General features: G+C 30.5%; 4 protein-coding genes across 4 annotated transcripts; 2 read left to right on the top strand and 2 right to left on the bottom strand.

Moving 5' to 3' along the window:
* Nucleotides 1-828: 828 nt before the first annotated feature.
* On the bottom strand, nucleotides 829-3,341 carry LOC112695370 (single-stranded DNA-binding protein WHY2, mitochondrial). The gene is made up of 8 exons (XM_025747686.3): nucleotides 3,207-3,341; nucleotides 3,033-3,127; nucleotides 2,850-2,947; nucleotides 2,685-2,777; nucleotides 2,419-2,513; nucleotides 2,203-2,276; nucleotides 2,001-2,089; nucleotides 829-1,125 (listed from the first exon to the last, which is right to left on the bottom strand). Exons 1-8 carry the CDS (start codon nucleotides 3,248-3,250, stop codon nucleotides 1,012-1,014), a joined length of 702 nt encoding a protein of 233 aa, XP_025603471.1. The 5' UTR covers nucleotides 3,251-3,341; the 3' UTR covers nucleotides 829-1,011.
* Nucleotides 3,342-8,133: 4,792 nt separating this feature from the next.
* LOC140173551 (protein FAR-RED IMPAIRED RESPONSE 1-like) lies at nucleotides 8,134-9,398 on the top strand. Its single transcript, XM_072197850.1, has 4 exons — nucleotides 8,134-8,579; nucleotides 8,883-9,107; nucleotides 9,210-9,278; nucleotides 9,389-9,398. Exons 1-4 carry the CDS (start codon nucleotides 8,134-8,136, stop codon nucleotides 9,396-9,398), a joined length of 750 nt encoding a protein of 249 aa, XP_072053951.1.
* Nucleotides 9,399-9,552: 154 nt separating this feature from the next.
* Nucleotides 9,553-11,827, bottom strand: LOC112695372 (uncharacterized). The gene is made up of 5 exons (XM_025747687.3): nucleotides 11,647-11,827; nucleotides 11,495-11,567; nucleotides 11,382-11,430; nucleotides 11,174-11,297; nucleotides 9,553-10,128 (listed from the first exon to the last, which is right to left on the bottom strand). The coding sequence occupies exons 1-5, from the start codon at nucleotides 11,662-11,664 to the stop codon at nucleotides 10,042-10,044; spliced, it is 351 nt and encodes a 116-aa protein (XP_025603472.1). The 5' UTR covers nucleotides 11,665-11,827; the 3' UTR covers nucleotides 9,553-10,041.
* A 9,576-nt stretch (nucleotides 11,828-21,403) lies between these two features.
* On the top strand, nucleotides 21,404-22,280 carry LOC140173552 (uncharacterized). The gene is made up of 2 exons (XM_072197851.1): nucleotides 21,404-21,965; nucleotides 22,093-22,280. Exons 1-2 carry the CDS (start codon nucleotides 21,404-21,406, stop codon nucleotides 22,278-22,280), a joined length of 750 nt encoding a protein of 249 aa, XP_072053952.1.
* The last annotated feature ends 37 nt before the right edge of the window (nucleotides 22,281-22,317 follow it).

Below are 22,317 nucleotides of genomic sequence, written 5' to 3' on the forward strand. Positions count from 1 at the left end.
AAATTTTTATTTTAATAAATATATCACAAATGCCATAAAAAACTTCAATTTTGCATTTTTTATTAAAAAATTAATTAATAACTTTAATATGTGTGTTAGTTAAACCAAAACAAAAAAGAATTTATGACTATAATAAATAAATAAGAAAAGCGTCTTATCAAGTGAATATAAATATAAATAAAAAATTTAATAAGTACTACAAAATACTATTATTATTATTATTATTATTTTAACTGAAATAAAAAATAAAGAAAATAAAAAATAAAAGACATTATAACATTATTATTGATGTATTTTTTAAATAAAGTATCGATGTAATAAAGATATAAAAAATAATATTAATATATAGTGAAATAAAACTTTGTTGTTTTTATTGTTGTACTTGTACAGAGTAAATACTAAAGTAAGCAAAAATATTTTCCACTAGATTTATTTATTTTTAATTTCAAAAGGAAAAAATATCAAAAGACCAACTTACATACAATTTAAATATCTAAATAATATTAGGAAAAAAAAATTAAATATGACTTCATTCTATTACTAAATATTCAAACAGTAGAACAGAACAATTAGATATTTAGGAAATCAACATTTTTTCAACCAATAATCAACCTAAGTAAAATTTAAAAGGAGAAAAAGCAAAAAAAAAAAAAAACATTTGGACCGAATTCTCTTATGCATTATGTTCCACTCTATTCCATTCCACTACTAATCAATAATCCAAATATCCTTAGCCTTAACTAACCTCTAATTCCAATCTAAAAAAAATAACATAAGCCAGAGGAATACAAGACTAGCAGATATCAGCACAGGTCAACAACAATACAATGATTCAGAAATAGGGACATTTGATGGGTCATCCCTTTTTCATGTCTCATTCAAAGATTATCACAAGTTATGTTCCAAAACAAATCTAGTCTTCGATATTACAATTTACAAAATGGCATTACTGCATAAACAACAAGGATCCATTACATATTTCAGTTCACACAAGTATCCATATGCAGCAATTTACTTATCCCATTCCAAGTCCAAAGCAGGTGGTTCCACTTTCGATTGAAGACCAACCGTGCCCCCTGACTGATGAGTCATGCGGTCCCAACCCATGATGTGTGGCAATGCAAACTGCATTGAAAAACAATTTGACAAACCATAAAGTTGTCATAAAAAGAGCGTATTAAACATGAAACTGATGATTTGCATGAATGGTGAATCTAAAGCAAATCCTGAATCCTAACTCAGCAGTTAAAGAAACTTGGCATGACACATTCTAGCCGCCCAATGACATGTTTCTAGGTTCTTCCCGTCTCAAGTAAATTGTGCAAAAAGTCAAGGCGATGTTCTGTGCGGGGGCTTGTCCAGACGAACAAATTAGCACATATTCATTCAACTATATTTAGATTATAAAATGAAAACAAAACTTGGTTCGCTGACAGGGCACAGTATGCAATACCAGCTGATGCTAATAACAATCCAAACAGAGACTTCTGTTGAACTCTGAATAAATTCAATGGGCTATATAGATAACGAATAAAGATTTACGGCATTCTAGTAAAGTTCGAAAACTAGAACTGTGTTGCTTAATGGAATTGAAAGGATGAAGACTGGATAGTCGATTAGGAGTTAGCTCTTATATCTGTTATCTCATTACCTTGCATTACAAGAATTTCATAATTATACTTGTTGTATTAGTTCTATCATTGAGCTGAGATTCATATTCTCCTCATTCATTCTCTCAACCTCTCTAGTTCTATCTTCTTCTCTCTCAATCCTTATCTTGGTACTAGCTTTGGTCCTAATACTTTCCGGAACAATAAGCATACAAAATGACATGATAGTCATTGTTTTTATTCCTTCCCTCTAATGGCAGAAAAGAAAATGTTCAAAATAGGATAATATGCAACGAATTACAATCAGAAACTCAGCAGGCATAACCTGAGAAAGCAATGATGTAACTGAAACAATTCATGCAGTATATGTAGAGAAGAAATATGACATACACTGCAAGCTGTCTTCATCACAGCAAACTCAGCAGTCGTGACAGGGACACTCAAGTAATCCTTGGTATTTAGCAGGTTATTGACAACAGCTGCCAAAGTAGACACAATCCAAATGAACAAGGAATACATTATTCAACGTAAAATAAGTGCAAAAGAAGAAGGGGCCAAAAACCACACACACACGTATTACACAAAATCTTACTCAAAGACACGAAGTAGCCATTGCTGCTTGCATGAGGCTTAATTGATAAGCTTTTTCTCACTTGACCAGCATTACTGCAGCACAAGGTATGTAAAGAAAGTGCCATCATTAGGGTAATGCCGGATACCTAAATGTATCTGTAATTCAATCTCATTCGCCTCTCACACGATAATTTAATGGCAGTCGAAAAACTAAGGCTGGAGTGAGACAACCAACCTCGATAACATGGAGGGGTCATGAAAGAATTCACAAGAATCCTGAGGGCCCATGCTTATCAAAGAGCCAACTTCAGTCGCCGAGAGAGCAAATCTCTGCAAAAAGGCAATTGAAATAAGAGACAGATGAAAGAACATCCAAAGAAACAGGATATACATCAGGGTAACTTGACAACACATTGGTTTTCGATCCAAAACAAAGGTTTGAAGTTTGAACTAAAGAAAAGTCACAAGCTAACAACAAATTGCTTGAAGCAAAAGCATTACCTGCTTGTTCTCCCAGTCATACTTGCGCTCCCCAATGGAGTGCATGAAAATCATCATCATTGAACCACGGCGATCAACTACAACGGCCCCACTCTATGCAAAGATAAAAACACAAAATAAATACCGCATAGTGAAAAGTGACAAGTATAAAGTTTAAGAGCTAACATCCAACTTGGTGAAAGTTGGAAGACAAGGACTCAAAGAGAAAGCAGCTTTGCCCTTGTAAACGGAATAAGGAGCAAATATGCGATTTGAGGTATATCCTGCAATTTTAATGCACAGAACCATATTATTACAAACCAAATGGTGTAGCATAAATGCATAATTCATAAAGAAGAAACAAAATACCTTTAGCAGCATATTTATTATTGGTAGCTGTAGAAAACGCTGCTGAATCCCTAGGATCATGTTTTGTAAAGGAGAGGGGTTCCAGTAAGCGGGGGCTGATTAACAACAAAATTAAAGACTGAGTTTGGGGTTTTGATCATTTGAAAGGGAAAGGGAAAGTGTTTGTTGTAGTACCTGGAACCGGAAATGGAAGGTAGAAGGCGAGACAGCTTCAACATTTTTTGTGATTCTCCAACTTTCCCTCTTCTTTCTCCTTCCTCTCTTCACTCTTCTTCACTCCTCTGGCGCACTCCGCATATTGAAAATGGTAATGGACTTTTTTTGCTTCTTTGGGCCTGGCCCACGGGCCCAATATCAGACGGACCACAAGCCTCTTCTGGAAAACACACAAGATTATTATTATTAAAGAATTTAAAGTTATTAATTCAAAAATAAACATAAAGTAAAAAATTTACAAGCTATTTAACATTTAGAGTGTATGGAATAAATAAATTTAAATCAAATCAAATATAATAAAAAAATTTATCATATTGCTAAAATATGTAACAAAAATATAAACTTAAGATGAATATTTATAAAATAGTTATTTATAAATGTTGTTAAATATATTTCTTTTTTTTACTTTATTTAATTTAAAGAATACATAAAAATTTATATTTAAAATATTCTTTATTTTTATGCATAATTATAATAAATAAAAAATAATAATATTTTTTTAATTTTATAGTCAACACCTTAAACTATATCTTTAATTTCACTATACTTTTAGAATTATTATTTTTTTATTTTTATCATATGATCTTTTCGTATTATATTATTCTTTTCTCTAACTATTTTTTATACATAAATCTATTATTATCTCATTGCCACTATGATTATATTATATTATTCTCTTCACATTTTTTTCTTTCCTTCTACTTCTGCGTTCTTTTTACCCAACTACGCAATTAATCACTATCATTATTTATATTTTTTATGTGTACTTAGTAAGTCATCTTTTTCGTTTTAAGAAAAAATTTAAGACGTAATAAATCCAAAATTTCGGTCAAATTATTAATACTTTATATCAACAATCCTAACAAATAATATTAAAATATATTATATCTTTTTTAAAAGAATATTATTATATAAATACTACTGTTTTAGTTATACTACTATTATAGTTAATATTTAATAAATAATATTTTACTATGAAAAATATTAATGTCATGTGGTAAAAATAAATATATTTTTTTAGAAATTTATCGTTATAAATTTGTGTTAATAAGATTATTTAAAAGACAATTTAATAAATCTTCTTATCTTACTATATTATCAGTGCTATGTGCAAAATAAATAATATTATTGTAAAAAAATAAATTTAGTTTATCTTTTCACAATATAATTTAAAAAGCTTAAAACAAAAATACATAGACTCATTTTTAAAATTACAATTTTTTATAACAAATATATAAAATCAGACTATGAAGCAAATATGGGTTATGTTACTGTGTAAAAAGGAGATTTTTTCAACACATATAAAAACTACGTTGGCGATCAATGATATAGGTAATACCGTAGCGAAAATAGCATACCGATGCATAATAGAGCAACAGCGTTAGTATGGGATTAGACTCTCAAACAGGTTAATTTGGACTATGCAAGTCCAATTCGTTAAATTTGTAGCTTAAATAGGTTAGATTGTTTAAATTTGTTTTATTTGCGAGCCATAATTTTTCAGTTTAGATCATTTATAGTCAGTCTGTGGGTTAAACGGGTCAATCCATTTATCCTTTTATTTTTTTAAAATATTTTGACAAAAAATATTACTTTTAGATAAAAAAAAACATTTTAAAAATAATAGTTGATAGGTCGAATTTTCGGGTCGGATCGAAGAAAATATTTACTAAAAGTGCTAGTTTTTTTTAAAAAATATAAAAAAATTAAACAGGCCACCTGTTTAGCCCACGGGTTAGCCTGTTTAACCCGTTATTTTTTTTAAGTTAATCGGGCTCAGCCTGTTTAGCCCAAAATTTAAACGAGTTTAATTTTAAAGACAAAGTCCACCCATTTAAATGGATAAATGAGTTAGTCCCATAGGTTTAACCCATTTTAACAGCCCTAATATGAGATCCATGCATCTAGAATTCTGCAATCAATAGACTCCACATGTTTATTAATTTATAATGAAATTTGTTAAATACTTAAATTTATTAGTAATTACAATTAAAAATGGGCATTTATATATGCAAAAAAATACAAAAAGCCTTTTAGAAAAATTATAGAATTTTAAATAAATTTTACTACTCTATTTATCGTTAATAAAGACCTACAAATAAAAATTATTAGTTTTTTTTATTTCTGCTAATAATAACGAAATGTAAATTCTTTAAAACAATTATATTTTACGTAAACAATATACTTATTATCAAATTTTAGAAAAAAATATACTAAACAATTTAATTTAGAGAAATAAGAATATACAAGAAATTAAAACATACTTATTATCATATTCTATAAATAAAAATATATAACATTTTACGTAGGGCTGACAATATGTACCTTATCTGCAGGTACTTAATCCTATCTAATTTTATTGGGTAGAGTTGTCTATTCGATTCGCTGCCAATAAGATAGAGTGTAGATAAAATTTGTTTGTAGGTAGGATCGAATGCAAATTTAGAGTATATCCTATTCTATTCTACGAGCACTCTTAATATATTACATAATATATATTTAAAATTTAAAAGTTATATATGTAATGAATGAATATTAAACCTATAACATTCGTTTTGTAAAAGCTCAAGATAATCACTAAGTTAATAATTTAAATTATTAGTTTAATACATTTATTATTTAAAGAATAATATTGTAAGAATTTAGAATTAGACAAAAAGTGATGAGATATTTATCTTTTTTTGGGTTATTTTAATTTTATTAAAAATTTTATGATCATGTTATTTGTAATTTTATTTTGGATTTTTTAAAGATTTTATTCTTTTAATTTTAATTTTAGTTTTAATTTAATTTTTTATTTTCTATTTTATTAATATATATATAATATAGAATGATTAAATTTTATATTTACTTGAAAAAATTTTATTTTCCTACAAATAAGGTAAGGTAGGGTAAGGTTAAAAATTTTAGAATGCGAGTAAAGTTAGGGTGGAATTTTAAAAAAGTTTTTAACTCGTGAATATGATTAGGGTAGGGTTTGGATAGGGTTAGGGTAGAGTCCAAACTCTAACCTATCATATCCATTACCAGTCTTACTTTTAAAATATATACTTTTTTTTGTTTTGTTGTTGTCTACGGTATCCTCCAATTTGACAGGTTAAGGCCTAATTCATCACGAATTTGAACTCTATTTAAGGTTTTATTGCTGCTGTATGCACAAGACGAAATTAAACCCTCAATATTTGCTTAAGCAGGTGAGTAAACTGACCATTTGACCAACCCAAATTAGTTTTTAATGTATATACTAAAATATATTCAGTATATATACTGAGTAAGTATCTTCATTTAATTAATAAAAAGGTTAATAAAATATAATGACATAATTTTTATCTAATTATAACAAGTATCTCATTTGAAAATATTAGCTAATTGTAACAAGTATCTCCTTTGATATATAATGAAAATATTAACTAATTATATATATATATATATATATATATATATATATATATATATATATATAAGAATTATTACCATTATAATTCATTTAGAAAAATCATAATTCATACATAGTTTTTTTTTCGATTTTTTATTCTCCATACCTAATGGTTATTTGCTACGATTCTATTAATAGTATTATTTATGATAAATTATGTGATGAAAAAGTTTGAAAAATAAAGGTAAGAATTATAAAGTTATGGAAAGTTTCATATAAATTTGACAAAAGTAAGACGGCTTACATAGAAATGGTTCTCATGGATGATAAGATTAGTTGATTATTTTTCATGATTCTTTCAAGTGATGCTATGTCCAGTTTATAAATATTTTTTGTTCGTATTTTAAGTTTATTTAATAAGTAAACCATTGCACGAATCAAAGACAACGCGATTTAATAGCTTTATAAGTGTTAATAACTTTTATATTTAATTTGTTTTACAGTGTGATAAAATTCATTGTTCAATCAAGAATTATTTGGCAAAGATGTTTGAGAATAAACTGATCGAAAGAAAGGTCTATGTCTTCTCAAATTTTCTGATTGAGGAATCAAGCAGAATTTATTTTTCGACTGCACACGTGTGTAGAATAACTTTTAAGAAAGAGTCACCTATAGTAAATACGGTCGATGATTGTAAAACTATATACTAATATTGATATAATATTGTTTAAGGTATATATTTTGCAGGTATCAAAGAAATGTGTTGAGTTATTTTTTAGTGGATTTAAATTATTTATTGTTTATTAGAGAACTTTGTGCATTAGAATTCTCTAATAATTTGTTGTTTATTTTGAGCTGATTTTGATATGTTATTATTTGATAGTAAATTACTAAAATCAATTAATAACTATTTTAGAGTTAATACACTTAACATTAGATTAAAAAAAACAAACAATACATAACATGTTATATTTTTATTAATCAAATTATTATCATTCAAATTAATCTTAACAAAACAATTTAAAATTTTAATTTTAATTTTATCACGTGCATGGCACGGATTATTACACTTGTTAAAGAATATAATTGAAGGAGAAGGCTATGCATGGAAGTTATGCATAAAATATATTCAGTAATTATTAATTACTAAGGTTGGAAGTAAGTCGAGTTAGTGAGTTTGACTCACGAAAATTGAGCTTGGGTCACGGCTTGATTCTTTAACAATTGAGCCTATTTTTTATTATCTATGTTTTTAGGTTGTTCCATACATAGGAATCATTCTTCTCTCTAAAAGATTATGAAATTTTTTATACCAATTATGCAAAAATGGTTGGTTTTTTATAGAATATAAGAACTACTAAGTGAGATCAAAATAGACAAATTACATACCAAATCTTAGTATGTTCTAGAGCTGGTTATCGAAGATCAAAAATTGATCCACTAAAGAAGACAAATTCAATTTCCGAGCAAAATTATAAAGCTAGAATTATTGTGAAAAGGGATAAGAAGATGGAATATGTATTAACCTTTGTGAATATCCAGCACAACCATGCTATTAGTCCTAGCAGGGCAAAGACTCTGAAAAAGAACAGAGAACTAAGCTTGCATGCGAAATGGATAGATGAGATCAATGATCAAGCTGGTGTTACAATAAGAAACACCTATCAAAGCTTAGCAACTGCTGCTGGTGACTATGATAAATTAACTTTTACTCAAAAAGATCTTTGGAATCATGTAGCAAGAAATGTCAGAGTCATAGAAGAAGAGGGGGATGCGAAATCATTAATGCAGTATTTTCATAGGATACAAGAACAAAACCGCAACTTTTTTTACGAAGTTAAATTAGACGAGCAACATCACATCAAGCATGCTTTTTGGGCTGATGCTAGAAGTCGTGCTACTTATGAGTACTTTGGCGACGTTGTGAGCTTTGATACGACGTACCTAACAAATAGGTATGACACTACAATTATATATTTTAAGTTAATTATATACACTTTGGTTTTTACATGTGTTTGATGTATATGAATAGGCAGAATAGAATGAATTTGCTGCTGTTGTACATGTTTGCATATGTTTGATGTATAGATAGGTACAATAGAATGATTTTGCTGCTGTACATGTTATACTAAGTTTGATTATGTACTCTTGTTTTTGCATATGTTTGATGTATAGGGATAGGTACAATAGAATGAATTTGATTATAGGTAGAATAGAATGAAACCGAGTTTGATTATGTACTCTTGTTTTTATTATAGGTATGATATGCCTTTTGGCACATTTGTTGGGGTTAACCACCATGGCCAATCATTGCTACTTGGTTGCGCTCTTCTTTCATGCGAAGAAGAGAATTCCTTTGTTTGGTTATTTGATTGTTGGATACGATGTATGGGTGGCAAGGCGCCTATTGGCATATTGACGGATCAATGCAAAGCTATGCGGAATGCCATTTCAAAATCATTGCCAATGACACGACATCGATGGTGTATTTAGCATATCACGAAGAAAATTTCAGAAAAACTAGGAGCATGCAAGCAATTTAACGAGATTTGTACTGATATGACACATATTGTGTGGGATTCTAGGTCTAAGGAAGCATTTGAGAGCTCTTGGACTGATTTTATCAACAGATTCAGCTTGCATGATAATAATTGGTTAGCAGATATTTTATGAGTTTGATTATCTTATATCTACTATTTGATTATTTATCATTTATTAATCAATATGCCTTACAAGTTTGATTATGTCCATTTTATGGTTTTAGGTTTGTATGAAGAACGTGACAGGTGGGTCTCTATTTTTCTTACCAACAGTTTTTGGGTAGGCATGAGTAGCACTCAAAGGAGTGAAAGTATGCACTCATTTATGAAGGGCTACCTAATCTCAAAGAACACTTGCAACAATTTATAACACAATATGACAACTGTCTTGCAAATAAAACTCAACAAGAATATGAATTGGATACTGCCAGCTTCAATACATGATCCCTTGTGCTACTGCCTCTGCTATTGAAAAACAGTTTCAGAAGGAATATACTCATGCAAAGTTTAATGAGCTTCAAAAGAAGTTTAGAGCAAAGACTAATGCAAAGTTTAATGAGCTTCAAAAGAAGTTTAGAGAAAGACTAATGAAAACTAATTGATCCTAATATATTCTAACAAACCCATGGCTTTGGAAGGATAGAAAGCAAACTTTTTTTTATGGCATGACAAAGAAATGAGCTTGGAAACATAACCACGTAGCCACGTAGGTGTAGTCAAAGCAAGCTAAGTTTCTTTTTTATTTTGTGACTACAACAAAATACAGCAAAGACAAGGAACAATGAATTATGAACAAATTGGCAAAATCAACTAGTCTCTCACTGGGTAAAAGGTAGAATAGCAGATGTGGTTGTCGTCAATTATTTACGGAGAAGCTTTAGAGCCCATCTTTTGGGGATTCACTCTCAGTTGTTTCCTTTGTTGATGTGGTTGCCAAGGCATGGGAGCTTTTCATTTCTTCTAACTGCCAAAGTAAGTATAAGACATGGTATGGTGATTTAGTAAGTCAACCAGAAGAAAACAAGTATTCTCGCTTAATAAAAATCAAAGGAACATTGGAATAGCAGATTACAAGCCAAAATCATAAATCACAACGAATTAGAAACTTAGCAAAGTCTAAAAATCCACCTGATGTATAGGAAGCCACAAAATAGTTACAAAACCTTCCACTTTTCTTTGGGCTATAACTATAACATGGACTGTATTTTGGCCTACAGAAGATCTATATGGATATGCAACTTAGACACAACTTACAGACAAGAGAAACTTATTCTTCCTCCCTTCCTCCCCCCCTCTCTTTTTGTCTCCTCCTCCTCGCAAGACCCCATCCCCCCCCCCCCCCCTCATTTTTCTGCAAGTGCAGCTAACCAATGAAGCTTCAACTTCATGGTTAATACTTCTGTTTTATTCTCCATTCCCTCTGTTTGTAGTTAATATATGCCAACTGCCAAACCACAGCATGTTCACACTCCTGATACTAATCAAAGATAACAAGATAACATACTACTTTTATCATCGGCTTTATTCGCAAACACAAGAATACTTACTACCCCTGTCATCTTGAATCCCAAGTCCTAACTGTTACCACCTAACCATGTAGAAATTACCCTAATTATGCCCTTGTTATAGTTCCAGATAAAATTAATCAAACATAGCGGAAATCATTCCATCAAGACAAATTTTATCATAATAAAATCTCTAAGTAATTGGAACTAAAGGATACGCAGACATATTGATATGCCATAGCAGTGTTCATCATAGATTAAATTTCAACTACAAACGTATATGGCATTTGTGATTGACATACATAGATATAAACTACAATTACAAAATCATGCTGTACACTTTAACGATTCAAATATAATCCAATTGGCAAGGAATGAGTGGGCCTTGGTAATGTTATGCAAAGCCACAAACACTTGAGAAGAAAAGTGGATTCATGCCACAATATGATATCATATAGGGTCTAGTGGAGTTCAAATTTCAAATCATGGTATAAAAAGGGGAACCTCTTTGGAAATTTTGTGATGTGCAGCCAAAAGGTCATTATATTTGTTGTGGAGATCAGAGAAATCTGCTTGCAGCTTTTCGTAATCTGAGATGGAAGGACAGCTTAGCTTCTGTTGAATGAACCTGATGAGTGACGAGCATAACAATTAACAAATCGGATCACAATTCAGAACACAATAATAGGTGAAATTGAAAAGGGAAACTCACTCAAGAGCAGAAGCAGGCTTGTCGTTTTGCTCATAAAGAGCAACAAGAACTGCATAAAAGTAAATACAGTTATTAGAAAAACAAAGATCGAAAGGGAGAGGGGGGAAGTAAACCTTTGGTGAGAGCGTCGACGGCTCCACTGGATTCAAGGTATTTTCTGAAAGCTTCCTTCTTGGCTTCTTTTTCCTGTGGAAATTGTTATTACAGTTGAGAATAATGTGAGACGAAGCAGAAGATTTGAAGTTAGAAGAGATGAAAATGGAACCTCTTTGTATCGCATCATGATCTGCGTCGCAACTCACAACTCTCAACTCTGCTTTACCAAACTATCTCTATCCTACTGACAGTTACAGCTACCGGTAGATCCGTAGATATCTTTATCTATTCATACTAACATCATTTTTTTAAGTTGAATTTAATTTTAATGAGTATATTTAATTAGATAGGATCGTATTAACAAAAATAATTATATTTTATATTTATGATAAATGATTATCCAAAAAAAATGAACACAATTATACAATTGTATAAACGGTTGTGTTATATGCACATCACTTTTAGCCACCAATTTAATATTTTTATACATATACAATACAAAATATAAAATTCAAAATTTAAAAATAAAAATCTTACTCTTAATATTACTCTTACGTGCTCGCTGAAACAACGTTCTTCTTCTCTACTTCCCTTACTCTCACTTTCACTCTCACTCTCGGACGGTGATTCTTCTTCCTCATCCTCATTTTTAATGGTGATTCTCTCCGGCGGCATAACTCTCCTTCCCTCTCTCTCCTATGACACGATTCTCCTTCGCTCTCTTTCAGGCGCGGTTGCGATTCTCTTTCCTCTGTCTCGAAAGTGGTGCTCTCTGTCTCAAGCGCGAATTTCATCGACTGTATTTTCCTTGTTTAATTCTGCAAGATAAATTTCTATTCCTTGATTGATTCTTCATTTTGGTTGTTTAATTTTCTAGTTTTGAAATATGCGAAAGAAAACTACACTAAAACGAGTAGAAAAAGAACCAGCAAACAGAGACACCAAAGAAAAAAAAAGAAACTTCGAAGGAGATAGAGTAGAAAAAGATATTTTGTCTTTAATTGCAAGTTGGTAATTTGAATTGAAACTGAGCATGCTACTACTTTATATCTATGATTTATTTTAATATGATTAGTATTTTCATTAATGTAGTGCTATGTTGACACGAGATGCGCACCAAACTTATTAGCGCACTTTCTTCTGATTATTTGAATGATGCGCAATGCAATGAGGTTCGAGCAATGGGTTTTGGATCCCTCTTGGGTATTCCTAAGGAGAATTTAAACCATGATTTGATTTTGGCCCATATAAATGCCTATAATCCCTCCAAATTTCATCTTCTCACTCCAATAGAAAAAGTAGATGTTACTTGGGATTCAGTTGCAGCTATCTTGGGAATGCGTACATACGGTAATAATTAAAATTTCTTTAAGATCTTTTGGTTTTATTAATTAGGATTCACTGTATAAAATCAAACATGTTGTATAACATGATACAACATGTTTTTAATATCACTTGATTCGTATAGGAGTATAATTATATATTGAATCTAAATCTTGCATTACTGATGACTTGCTTGATGAAATTTTTACATATTGAAGCTATTGATGTTAAAAATTTTGTGCTATGCCAAGTTTGATTATCATGTTGACTACTGAGTTTGATTATACTCTGAGTTTGATTATACATGTTTACTGAATTTTGATTATACATGTTAACTAAGTTTGATTATACATGTATACTGAATTTGATTATGCTATGAGTTCGATTATACATGTTTATCGAGTTTGATTATAATCATGTTTCTCTCATTATTTTCTTAAAAACAGGTGACACATTCAAGGAGGTAACTAAAGAGCATGAGCCATGCTTTTAGAGTTCAAGAAAAAAAGTCCAAATACTTTGAAACAAATCATGTTAAAAAATTCAGGAGGGGGTCCCACATTTAGGAGAGCTTTTTTGTTGTATGCATTAATAACATTTTTGTTACCAATAAATACAACAATGACTCGGGATAAAAATTTTCATTTGTAATTGATGTTGATAATCCAATGAAGTATAATTGGATTAGATGCATTGTTGATGGCCTTGCTGATGGAGTTAACAACTATAAAGAAGGAGTATTGTCAAGTTTAAATGGGTGTATATATGTGCTTCAGGTATTTTTCATTTAAATTAATTTTTTCTTTGACTATTATCTAAAGCATGTTTTATTATAATATAACTTTAATTAATTGAATTCAGATTTTATACTTTTATAAGCAAAAATATGGGCCCTTTGATTTTGAGAAAGAACCACAACCGCATTGGCTTTCCCATTGGACAAAGGAACTCCTTTTTGCCCAAATAGCATTAGAAAGAAAAAGTTCATCGGTACTTACATTGTCCGTTCTCTAAAATTTCATTTTCTATCCATAATGAATGAATTTTCACTAATTATGCATGTATTATAGGGGCTGGTTAAGTTAAAGGAAGAGCAACCTGTGCTTAAAAGACTAGTTCGACCAAAGAAAAGGGTTGTAAAAGAGACTACTAAAGCGGAAAAAGAGCAAAGTGAAAAGAAAAAAGTGGTTGATAGCCGTAAGAAGGGTAAAAAAGAATTGAGGCAAGAAGACACCACGAAATCAAAGAAAAAAAAGAAGCAAGAAGGAAGAGCAAACACAAGTTCCAATAAAAAGTAAGTTAGTTTGGCATTCCCATGTTTTGACTTTTCAATACTCATGTATACTACATTCACTTTCGTACATAATGTTAAAAATTAATAATTACTTGCTTCCTTTGATTATACTCTGACTTTGATTATACATGTTTACATATTTATAAAGTTTGATTATACTCTGAGTTTGATTATAGATATTTTAAAATTTGATTATACTCAAGTTTAGTGCTATATTTGACTACTGAGTTTGATTATATATGTTTATTGAGTCTGATTATAATTTAAGTTTGATTATACATGTTTACCGAGTTTGATTATATTAAGGTTCAGTGCTATATTTGACTACTGAGTTTGATTATGTATTTGCTAAGTTTGATTATGCTAAAGTTCAGTGCTATATTTGACTACTGTGTTTGATTATAAATGTTTAATGAGTTTGATTATAATTTGAGTTTGATTATACATGTTTACCGAGTTTGATTAGGTTCAGTGCTATAATCAAACACACAGTAAGCATTTATAATCAAACTCAAATTATAATCAAACTCAGTAAACATTTATAATCAAACACAGTAGTCAAATATAGCACTGAACTTTAGCATAATCAAACTCAGCAAACACATAATCAAACTCAACAGTCAAATATAGCACTGAGCCTGAATATAATCAAACTCGGTAAACATGTATATTCAAACACATTATAATCAGACTCAGTAAACATGTATAATCAAACTCAGTAGTCAAATATAGCACTAAACCTGAGTATAATCGAACTTTAAAATATCTATAATCAAACTCAGAGTATAATCAAACTTTGTAAATATGTAAACATGTATAATCAAAGTCAGAGTATAATCAAAGGAAGCAAGTAATTATTAATTTTTAACATCATGTACAAAAGTGAATGTAGTATACATGAGTACTGAAAAGTCAAAACAAAGAATGCTAGGAATGCCAAACTAACTTACTTTTCATTGGAACTTGTGTTTGCTCCTCCTTCTTGCTTCTTTTTTTTCTTTGACTTCGTGGTGTCTTCTCGCCTCAATTCTTTTTTAACCTTCTTAGGGCTGTCGACCACTTTTTTCTTTTCACTTTGCTCTTTTTCCGCTTTAGTAGCCTCTTTTACAACCCTTTTCTTTGGTCGAACTGGTCTTTTAAGCACAGGTTGCTCTTCCTTTGATTTAACCAGCCCCTATAACACATGCATAATTAGTGAAAATGCATTCATTATGAATAGAAAATAAAATTTTAGAGAACAGACAATGTAAGTACTGATGAATTTTTTCTTTCTAATGCTATTTGGGCAGAAAGGTGTTCCTTTGTCCAATGGAGAAGCCAAGGCAGTTGTGGTTCTTTCTCAAAATCAAAGGGTCCATATTTTTGCTTATGAAAGTATAAAATCTGAATTCAATTAATTAAAGTTATATTATAATCAAACATGTTTTAGGTAATAGTTAAAGAAAAAATTAGTTTAAATAAAAAATACCTAAACCACATATATGCACCCATTCAAACTTGACACTACTCCTTTTTTATAGTTGTTAACTCCATCAGCAAGACCATCAACAATGCATCTAATCCAATTGTACTCCATTGGATTATCAACATCAATTACAAATAGAAAAATTTTATCTCGAGTCATTGTTGTATTTATTGGTAACAAAAATGTTATCAATGCATACAACAAAAAAGCTCTCCTAAATGTGGGACCCCCTCTTGGATTTTCTAACATGATCTTTTTAAAGCATTTGAACTTTTTTTCTTGAACTCTAAAAGCATGGCTCATGCTCTTTAGTTACCTCCTTGAATGGGTCACTTGTTTTAAAGAAAATAATAAAAGAAACATGATTATAATCAAATTCGGTAAACATGTATAATCAAATTCATAGCGTAATTAAACTCAGTACACATGTATAATCAAACTCAAAAGTAAAATCAAACTTAGTAAACATGTATAATCAAATTCAGTAAACATATTTAATCAAACTCAGAGTATAATCAAACTCAGTAGTCAACATGATAATCAAACTCAGCATAGCACGATATTTTTAACATCAATAGCTTTAATATGTAAAAATTTCATCAAGCAAGTCATCAGTAATGCAAGATTTAGATTCAATATATAGTAATACTCCTATACGAATCAAGTGATATTAAAACATGTTATACAACATGTTTGATTTTATACACTGAATCCTAATTAATAAAACTAAAGGATCTTAAAGAAATTTTAATTATTACCGTATGCACGCATTCCCAAGACAGCTGCAACTGAATTCCAAATAACATCTACTTTTTCTATTAGAGTGAGAAGATGAAATTTGAAATGATTATAGTCATTTGCAAGGGCCAAAATCAAATCATGGTTTAAATTCATCTTGGGAATACCCAAGAGGAATCCAAAACTCATTGCTCGGACCTCATTGCATTGCGCATCATTCAAATAATCAGAAGAAAGTGTCGCTAACAAGTTTGGTGCACATCTCGTGTCAACATAGCACTACATTAATGAAAATACTAATCATATTCAAATCAAATCATAAATATAAAGTAGTAGCGTGCTCATTTTCAATTCAAATGACCAGCTTGCAATTAAAAACAAAATACCTTTCTCCACTCCATCTCCTTCAAAGTTTCTTTGGATACATTTTTTTTTTTTCTTTGGTGTCCCTGTTTTCTGGTTCTTTTTCTACTCATTTTGGTGTAGTCTTCTTTTGCATATTTCAAAACTAGCAAATTAAACAACCCAAATCCAATCAAATTCAAAAAGTAAAAAAAGTTATACATATAATCAAATATAGCACTGAACTTGAGCATAATCAAACCCAGCAAACACATATAATTAAGCTCAGCAATTAAATATAGCACTGAACCTGAATATAATCAAACTCGGTAAACATATATAATCAAACTCATATTATAATCAAACTCAGTAAACATTTATAATCAAACACAGTAGTCAAATATAGCACTGAACTTGAGCATAATCAAACTCAGCAGTTAAATATAACACTGAACCTGAATATAATCAAACTCAAATTATAATCAAACTGAATAAACTTTTTGTTGTTTACTTTGAAGCCTTATGCATATGTTGCTGCTACACTCTCTGTTTTATTTCTTGATTAAATTAAACTATGGTACTTCTTTACTTTCCCTTATTTGATTCATGAATATGTTAATTAGATTTATGATTAAAGAATAAATTTGATTTTTAATTTTAAAATTGAGGCTAGATTGGATATATGTTTAAATTCAAGACAAAACTTAGAATTAGATGGGGGAGTTCTGCAATTATCCTTTCTGGTATGGGTATATGAACACTCATAGGGTAGATAATGAACTAGCTCATGACCACAAGTGTGACATAGTGGTAAGGTCTTGCTCGAAGTAAAAAAACACACTATCCATTTTAATCAATACATACTCTATAGTGATAAATTGATGACTTTAGAGTGAGACCAATCCAAATTTTGTGCATATCCTAAAATTAAACAAGACCAGAAAACAATGCTCCTTTGGGGCATTTCAGCAAACAGCTTCTGTGCGCATACTAATCAAATTGAGCATAATCAAACTCATTCAGTATAATCATCAAACATACTCCAACTCATATTACAAAAATTCAGTTATAATCAATTAATAGTCTACTAATAATCAGTTATTATAATTAGCCAACTGAGACTTCAATTCAAAACCCTAACTTAAATATTTTTAGTACAAACTATGCACAACACAAATTCATTTATAAAAACTCAAAATGAAGAAGGAAAATGCAATTGAAGAAGCTGATAGAAGCTCAAAATGAACAAGAAAAATGCCATCAAAAAAGCTGATAGAATAAAACAAGAAAAATACAAGGAAAATGCAGAATCAAACAAGGAATAGAAATTTACCTTGCAGAATCAAACAAGAAAAATACAGTCAATAAAATTCGCGCTTGAGATAGAGAGCACCACGCCCGAAACAGAGGAAGGAGAATCGCAACCGCACCTAAAAGAGAGCGAATGAGAATCATGCTATCGGAGAGAGAGGGAAAGAGAGTCGTGCCGCCGGAGAGAATCGCCGTTGAAAATGAAAATGAGGAAGGAGAATCATCATCGGAGAGTGAGAGTGAGAGTAAGAGAAATAGAGAAAAAGAACGTTGTTTCGGCGAGAATGTGAGAGTAATATTGAGAGTGAAGTTTTTGTTTTTAAGTTTTGAATTTTATATTTTGTATTGTATATATACAAAAATACAATGGCTGAATTAGTGGCTGAAAATAGTTTGCATGTAGCATAACCGATATCTAAATTATTTATTAATAATAATGAAACCTCAATTATGTAAAATAACGGGAGAAAAGAATACATAACCTAATCTGCCCGTTATAACTTGGACTAAGAGTAATAAGTTATAATTCGGATATAATTCTCATAACTCACGCTATATGTGTTACACCAATTTAGCATTTATTACAATTTATATTAGTAATGGATAATATTTTTATATATATCTAAATTATTCATTAATAATAATCAAACCTCAATTATGTAAAATAACGGGAGAAAAGAATACATAACCTAATCTTCCCGTTATAACTTGGACTAACTACGGAGTAATAAGTTATAATTCGGATATAATTAATTCTCATAACTCACGCTATATGTGTTACACCAATTTAGCATTTATTACAATTTATATCATAAACGGTTCAAAAATTTTGTAACGTACATTTTATTCTACAATTTCTATCAATCACAAAGAAAAAAAAAGTATGAGCATTGGTATCTTATTAGAGTTGGAAGTGAGTCACATTAGTTTAAGTTCTATTTATTAATAGTTTGATAAGCTAAATTTATGAGCTGATGAGCCAAATTTGAGTCTAAAATTGAGCTCATAAATTAAATAAATCGAGTTTGAGCTTGGATAAGCTCAGTTTATTAGCTCGTGACCTGACTCGAGCTAATAAACATATATATACATATATCCTATATGCATTTAATCTATATATTTAATATTATATATATACATGAAATAGTAATATTTAATTATATATATTAATAATCTTAATTATTTAAATTTTATATTTATTTTTTATATATAATTTTGATGTAGGACATAAATAAAAAAATTATAATTTATTTATAGATGAACAATATATAAAATTGATCTTTTTAAATATTTTTTAAAATATATAAGTTATAATTTATTGATATAAAATTATAGATTATGTTCCTATTATTTAAGTCAATTCGTGAGCTCGAACCAGCTTGTGAGCTTTCGGTGAGTCGAGCTTGAGCTTAAGAAATAGGCTCAATTGTTAATGAGTCGAATCGAGCCGTGAGTCAAGTTCAATTTTTGTGAATCGAGCTTGAGTTTGTTCTAGCTCGACTTAACTCGATTCACTTCCAAACCTGTCTCTGATAAAGTCTTATAGCAACTACTCAAATGAAGATGGAAAAAACATCTTTTTTATAAATATGCTTTGTTTAAAAAATGTGACTTATTTATTTAACCACATTTTAAATAAAAATAACACTTTTATAAATATCAAAATCTAACCCTACAATTCAGCGAGCCTTTGACAGGTATTCACGCCGCCATCCTAAAGTCCTTTGACAGGTATTCTCGCCGCCATCCTAAAGTGCTGCCGAGGAGCTCATCTCCGATCCGGAAGTCTGAAAGAGCCATCACTCGTTTCACGTGAATATACTAGAACATAACCAAATCAATCTAAATTGAATGCATGTTTTCAAGAGATGGGGAAGGAAATGTTTGAAATGAAAGATACCCAAAACTTTTAGGTAAGAACATTCAAACAAATTCATTATCAGGACCAAAAAAAAAAACAAATTCATTATGAGACAAACAAAAACTCAATAAAACAACATGCGAGAAGAGAGAAGAGAGAGAAGAAGTAAAGAATAATTTTGTCTTTAATTTCTTTTATCCTTACTATGTAAATTAATCTTTTTAATAATTTTAATATAAAAATTCTTTTTGATAATTAAATGTTTCTAATAGTTTTTCTAGTATTAAAACGATTTCTCTACAATTATTAACAATAAGAAATAGTTTTAAAGCCGCTGAAAAATGCTAATGATGAAATCAATGCTGAAATCCATACCCGACTATGATGCATAGACATAGATACGATACGATACGAGACACGTCGATACACAAATTTTAAATTTTTATAAGACACGAAGACATATATATATAAAATATAAAGTATTTTTTAAAAAATCGTAACGATATTTTGATATTTTATTAATATTAAAATATATATTAATTTTTTAATTATTTTTATTGTCTTATTTTAATTATATAAAGTATTTAAAATATTTTTTATTTTAATAAATAATAATATAGAAAAAAGATCTTCTAAAGTGATAATGTTAATAAAGTGGTAAAGTGATGCTTTAATCACCTTTGAATTTGTAACATTTATTATCTATAAGCCCTACTATTTTAATTCAATGGTGATTAATGGTGTACTTTTTTCTCTAAAGTTACAATACAACTTTAGAGGATCCGAATCCAATAATATATACTATTTCTAAATTTATTTAAGAATGTATCTTAAGAATAAGGCTGGACATGTTGACACGTGATGGTATTTAGGTGTGTCCAAGCATGTCCAGAGAAGAATTTTTTATTTTTTATTAAGACACGGTTACACACAGCAGACATGTGTGTCAATGAGTGTCGTGTCCGAAATGTGTCCGACACACGGATACGGCAACCCAACAAAGACACCCAAAGACCTCAAAGTGGTCTCTAATATTGGTGTCGTGCACCAAAATCGTTCTTGAGATTGACAAAAGTACCCCATGTTACTCCTTGACCTATTCTCCATTAACAGCGTGCTGACGTGGCTTGATAATGTGGATCATTAGTAATACATGTTATTTCATGGTTTGACCACATATAATGATATGATGATAGGTAAAAAGCAAGTGAATTATCGTACTAATAAGATTAAATGCATATTAGATATGGGCAATGAGAAAAAAAAGAATCTTGCAAAATAATAATGAGGTATATTATCATGGACCTTGAGAGCTCTACTAGGGTTTCACCGCAAGAATACAACTTTGTTCAATAGAGCACCAAAAAAGTCAAAGATAGGACTAGTCTTGATCTAAACCAACAAGGGGATTCATCAGAGGAGACAATGGACGACTAGCAAAATCCTAAAGTGTCAATGAAAGTTTCTTATAAGGAGTCGTTGCTATCTACTCCAGGAATTCTGTTGGAGGGAGAGGCGAGTCACCTAGATGATATAGTGGAGGATGCCCCAAACCTAAAGGACAACTGGTATAGTGAAGGTAGAAGGACCCTATGAATGAAGAAAAACCTTTTGATTTGTGTCCGGTGATTCCCGTGTCGAAGGAAGATTTTGATGAATGGTGTAAGCTATGGAAAGCAGTTCTCATTGTTAAAGTGCTTGGAAAAAGAGTTTACCTCAGCTTTATGGAACAACGCCTTAACAGAGATTGGGTTAAGAAAGGTAAGATTAATGTTATTGACATGAATCATGATTATTTTCTTGTTCGTTTTTTAAATAAAGAAGACTATGCACACGCCCTTATGGGTGGCCCATGGATGATAACCGGACATTATCTTATTGTCCAACATTGGAGACCCTTCTTTCCCTCTTCAAAAGGCCAAATGAAGAAGATTGCGGTGTGGATTCGTATCCCTAACCTGCCTATTGAGCTCTGTAATCATCACTTTTTTGTGGCGATTGGCTCTAGCTTTGGTACCATGTTAAAGATTGATCGAGCTACTTCAATCCACTCTAAGAAAAGGTTTGCTCACATATGTGTTGAAATTGATCTATCTAAAAAACTCGTCCCCAGAATCTCGGTTCTAGGATGTACCCTCAATGTGGAGTACAAAGGTTTGCACTTTATCTGTTTCTCGTGTGGAAAAATATGGCCACAAGACGGATCAATGCAGTGAAGGACTAGTGGGTAGCCATGAACAACAGGTGACGGTGGTCAGAGATGCCTCTGACTGAAATGTAGCGGTTAAGGAAGGAGGCAAAATTATCGGTGCAAGTAAGGAAGCAAATTGTGATGAAGATCAGCATAACCAAAGACCAAATCAGAACCCTCCTGACTTTGGGCCATGGATGATGGTCAAAAGGCCTCTTAGAAGGAAACAAGAGAAAGCCCCAGGTGGAAATAGGAAACAGAATCAACTAACGGGCTAATGAGAACAAACCCAATGGGAAAGGTATCACTGAAAAA

This window comes from Arachis hypogaea, chromosome 6 (genome assembly GCF_003086295.3).
Source record: "Arachis hypogaea cultivar Tifrunner chromosome 6, arahy.Tifrunner.gnm2.J5K5, whole genome shotgun sequence".
In the NCBI taxonomy this organism is placed as follows: domain Eukaryota; kingdom Viridiplantae; phylum Streptophyta; class Magnoliopsida; order Fabales; family Fabaceae; genus Arachis; species Arachis hypogaea.